The sequence below is a fragment of the Varanus komodoensis genome, unplaced genomic scaffold, assembly GCF_004798865.1.
Source record: "Varanus komodoensis strain SLA01 unplaced genomic scaffold, ASM479886v1 scaffold1, whole genome shotgun sequence".
NCBI classification, from domain to species: domain Eukaryota; kingdom Metazoa; phylum Chordata; class Lepidosauria; order Squamata; family Varanidae; genus Varanus; species Varanus komodoensis.
This window is the reverse complement of record NW_025335268.1, coordinates 26,660,744-26,665,632: the sequence shown is the minus strand read 5'-3', so window position 1 is coordinate 26,665,632 and position 4,889 is coordinate 26,660,744. Positions and strand designations below refer to the sequence as shown.

The 4,889-nt window shown below is 44.8% G+C and overlaps 1 protein-coding gene across 1 annotated transcript; it reads left to right on the top strand.

Annotated features, from left to right (window-relative positions):
* The first annotated feature begins 980 nt into the window (after positions 1–980).
* Positions 981–3,721, top strand: MAP10 (microtubule associated protein 10). The gene is given in 3 exon segments (XM_044448573.1): positions 981–1,291; positions 1,293–1,357; positions 1,360–3,721. Coding segments are annotated over 3 exon segments (2,595 nt in total). The 3' UTR covers positions 3,579–3,721.
* The last annotated feature ends 1,168 nt before the right edge of the window (positions 3,722–4,889 follow it).

Below are 4,889 nucleotides of genomic sequence, written 5' to 3'. Positions count from 1 at the left end.
AGAGACAAGAGGCAGCATTTCTTCACATAACATATAGCTGAACTATGGAATTCACTGCCACTGGAATTAGTGATGGGCAGCAGCCTGGATGGTTTTAAAAAGGGATTGGACAGCCATGTAAGACGAAGCTAACAGTAGCTGCTAGCCATGCTGGGTATGTGCTACTTCTTTACCAGACTACACCAGTGGCTAAGGAGCTTGGGCAGGTCTTGCACTCATCCTGACTGAAGGATCCTGTGTGCAGCGGGTTGACCACCAGAGTGCTGGACTTAATGGACCTTGGCCCTGATCCAGCGTGGCATATGTTCTTATAGCACCGATCTAGAGCACTGGAGTAGCTTGAAATGGAGATGATCCGTTTTCTATCTCATAATGGAAGATGATGAGAGTTGTGTTTTTAAACATAAGACAGCAAGTGCCTGGGGTTCCACCTTTCTTATTTGATCATTTAGGATACGGATTCACATCCCTGCTATAATATTGTGGGTTTCAAGACAACAAAACACACATTTTATTATTACTTATTACTGCAATGGTATTAACAATTACCACAGCCGTACTACTTAAGTAAAGTAGTATTTATCTTTCACACGATCGTATTCTGCGGCAAATGCACATTGTTTATACTAGTCAACCCTCCTTGCCGCTCTGTTGCCAACCAGAAGCGTCCGGATCAACGCAGTCGCCCGCGAGAGCGCCTCGTCTCGGCGCAGCTCCAAGCACGCGCGCGCCCGGCGTGAGGCGCCCCGCTTACTGTGGAAGCGGCGATTCCCAGAGGCCTTTGCGGACGCGGCTTTCTAGCACCGCGACGTTCTCCAGTCGCCTGACAACGGAGGCCAACGGCTCCCATAGAGATAATTATACACAGAGGCTGCTGCCTGCGTGGCCGCGAGGCTTCCCTTCAGTATCGCGAGACGGAACGCTCCCCGTCCCCGCGCGCCCTTCAGCCGCCTGCTGCGCTTCTTCCTTCACGGCCGGGCATGGAGGAAGGCGACGGCTGCTGCGGCTGGTGTAGCTGCGAAGAGTCCCTTTTCTCGTTGGAACTGCTGGTGGAGTCGGCGCGCGTGGAGCCGCGGCTGCTCCCGGCGCCTCTGCCCGCTAACGGCCCCTTCCGCCCCGCGGTAGCTCTGCGGCTGTTGGACTTCCCGACTCTGCTGGTGCGTGCGCCGCATGCCTCGTCGGGGCCTCTGGTGCCCTTCGGGCGAGGCAAGTCCTGCCTTTTCAAGCTGCGGCCGGACACTCTGAAGGGCCTCCTGAGGCGCTCCCCACTCTACGCGCTGCTCCTGGCGCTGCCCCCAACGCCGGGACCCGCCCGCCTGCTCGGCTCTTCCAGCATATCCCTGGCCGCGGCCGCCGAGGAGCTGCTGCTGGGCACAGGCCCAGGGGGCCGGAGGGGCCGGTTCCCTCTGCGGGACCTGATGGGGGAACCTGTGGGGGAACTGGAGCTCAGCTATCGCCTCGGCAACCTAGGCTCCACCCTCCAGGGGCACTTAGGGCAGGGAGCAGCCCCCGATGAGCCCCATGCTGAGGAGGAGCAGCAGTCCCAGCAGCTACCCCACAGGCTGGGCAACCAGAGCTTTAGAGGAATCTCTCTCGAGCTCATCCCAGAAGCAGAGGAAGAGCAGGACCCTGCCCCAGAAGGTGGCAGCCTGGGGTCCTCAAGTGACACCCATACAGAGTTTCTGAATGACAACTCTGGCCTTGGGGAGATAGCTAAAGAGCTAGAGATGGAGACCAACATCTTTTGTCCCCCACCAATGTACTACAGCTGTCCATCTGGAAATCCCCAGCCCACACCTAAATCCACAGCATCTGTGATAGTGGCGCCAGCTCAGCAACCATTGCCAGTGGAAGAAACGGTACTTCCTTCTGTGGTGCCTCCTGTTCAGGGGGAGCCTCCAAGAAGTATCCAAGAGACTACCCAGAATTCCCAAACTTTTGGCAGCCCTGAGCAGCTCAGACAAACCTTGAATCAACTGCCCTTGCTGAATGCTTTGTTAATGGAGCTTTCCCTGCTGAACAACCACCAGGTCTTGCAACCCCAGCCTTCAACTGTGCACCCTCAATTAGCATGGCTATACCAAAATGTAGAAGGTACAAAAGCACCATCCTTCAGTACCAAGATTATATGTCCCTGCCAGGAAGATAAGAAAACCATTCATCACAAAGAGAGAGGAAGGTCACCCAGCCCCAAATTAAAAAAAAAAAGCCCAGAACATTTAAAATGCTTTGCTCCCTCCACACGAGTTGCTTCTCCTGCTAAAGGATTTACAAGAATAGCATTCTCTGAAAGGAATGTGAGTCCTGAGAAAAATAACACCAAGGAAAATTCACCCCCTAGAAGAAGACTTACATATGGACTGACAAATACTCTAAGGCTTCGTCTGCAGCGATCCAATCCAGCTATGTTGAAAGTTCATGAAAAAAGGGAGCTTCGTAGAAAAAAAGGAGAAATAGCAGTTGAAAAGAAAGGCAAAAGCTCTTCAGCCAAAGGAAAACTATTTCGGGATTCTCCTGAGCACCTTCCAAAGACTCCTGGGCACTTTGTAGAAAAAAGCATTCCTGATCAAAATGCACAAATTAATGAAAATGTTGAAACCTTAATACAAAGCAGCATTGACCAAGATCGCCCTACCAATGTAAAGGAAGTAATTTCTGTTGCACAAAAGAAGTTTGCAGCCAGTGCTGTGAAGAGTGGTGACAATGCAGAACAAAAGGGATCATCTGAAATGATTGGCTCGGCCTATAAAGAAAAGAGTTTGAAAGTCCATTTGCCAAGAGTCTTTTTACAGGATACTGATGCCATTGAAAATAAAATATATAGCAAAGTAGAAAAATGTTTACAGCATGAGGATTGTGATACTTCAGCAGCACAAAATGATAGCCAAAAAAGCAATAACTTTGAAAGTAGACTTGAACTTAAGAATTCAGATGGTGTGGTTGCCAGCTCTGAGAACACAGCCTATTCAGAAGATTTCACCGGTGTTGACAGTTCTGGCACAAGCTTGGAAGCTCAAGAGAGCAGCCCTGAACCTTTATTGGCAAGCCCAGATCAAAGCCAGTCTGCCACAGATTCAGATTCTAAAATGTCTGAAAGAAGTCGGAGTGCTAAAAGTATTTCACCTTCTCTTCTACCAGTTCCTTCAGGTATATCTCCTGTTCAGTCTCTTAAAAAGGCTCTTGCTTTTAAAGCTAAAGAGAAAACCATAGGTGTTGTTCTCAACAAATTTGATGACTATTCTTTTTCAAGAACTTTAAAAAAGGAACTTGCAGCTGAACAGATCGAGAAGGAAGGCTTCAGAGATGCACAGGCCTTTGAGAATAAAGAAATGAGCTCAGGCATGAATTGTAACATAGCAAAAGAACAATCTTCTATGGAAAAGAGCTGTTCAGTGAGGACATCTCAGGTTAGCTCTTACTTGCCCTCCAATGTGTCTGACCTTGATCTTAGTGGGCTAGAAGACAGAAATATATCTGACAAAGAAAAAGAAGTTGACTTTGAGATGGTGGATATTACGAATCAGTGTAAACACATCAGTGAATTAGTAGTGAACAAACTTCCAGGATACACAATGTAATTACTAATAATAATGACTTGATCAAAGTGGAAATGTCTTTATTTTTATAAGAAAATATATTTTTGCAACATTTTATCTGTTTTTCACATTCAGTTTTTGCTTTATAAACAATGGATAGACAAAGTACAAGCAGTATTTTTAATTTGGCAAACAATCACTGCAGTTGCTATGTAGCTGGTTGGATCTTGCTCTTCCTTCCCTGACATATATGCTACAGTAAGCTGCTTTTGACATTTGGGGGAATTTCAAAAACAGTTTTAATATGGGTTAGAAACTGCTGTAGAAATATGTTTTTTAAATGTTCCCATTGAGCGATTGAAAGCTGTTGGATGTACCCAAAGCAATTCTTATTTTTTGTTTCTCACTTAACATTAAAAGCAAAGTAACTGATGTCTGCTAGGGAAACAAGCTGCAATCCTCTTCCCAGGTCAACTTGTTCACTAAAGTCAGTGGGACAGAACAGACCAATTGTGTGCAGGACTGCAGTTAGTTTTAAGAGAAACACAGCTATATTCTGCCAAATATAAATTGTATAATGAACTGTTGTTAGTTTAAGATCATGTTTTCCACAAGAATGATCAGTAAATATCCAATATACATTTACATTTGTAGATGTTCTGTGAGCCGTCCCGAGGCTATATAGCAAGGGGACGGCATACAAAAACTTTAAATAAATAAATAAATAAATAAAATGTCATACTTCTATAATATACATTGTGATAAGCAACATCGTTCTAAAAGTAAGCCGATGTGTTTCTATGATACTGTAATTCATATATATCAATCATTGCAAATACATCTTGTGGAAGGGTTGGAATCCTGTTTCAGTTTAAGTCTTTTAGAGAATGACAAGCTTACTGTGTGAGTTTATGATTCAGTGATAAGTTTCTCTCCTAAATGTTTTGCTTGAAAATTGCATTTTTATACAAACTTGGACTTTATTTCAAGGCCAAAAACTTGGAATTAGGTCAGATGATTTATCTAAATAATACTGGTATTGTTCCACTTTTCATTATCTGAACAAAACATTTTAATGTGACCTTCAGAAATATTTTCCTCTCCCAAGAGTTTGGGTATCAATCTCTTCTCCCCATGGGTTGCAGTACTTGCAATATATCATCAGAAAGTACTTTGACTTCTTTTCATTTCGTCTCTTTTGATGCTTTCTACTTTATTACATTTTGGTCCAATATGTTGATTTATCTCAAAATTCTAAACTTCACATGTGCATTATTACTTTAGCTTGGTGTTTGCATTGACTATCATACCTTTAGTTTACATCATTTTCACATTTCACCTGCTGCTACTTTG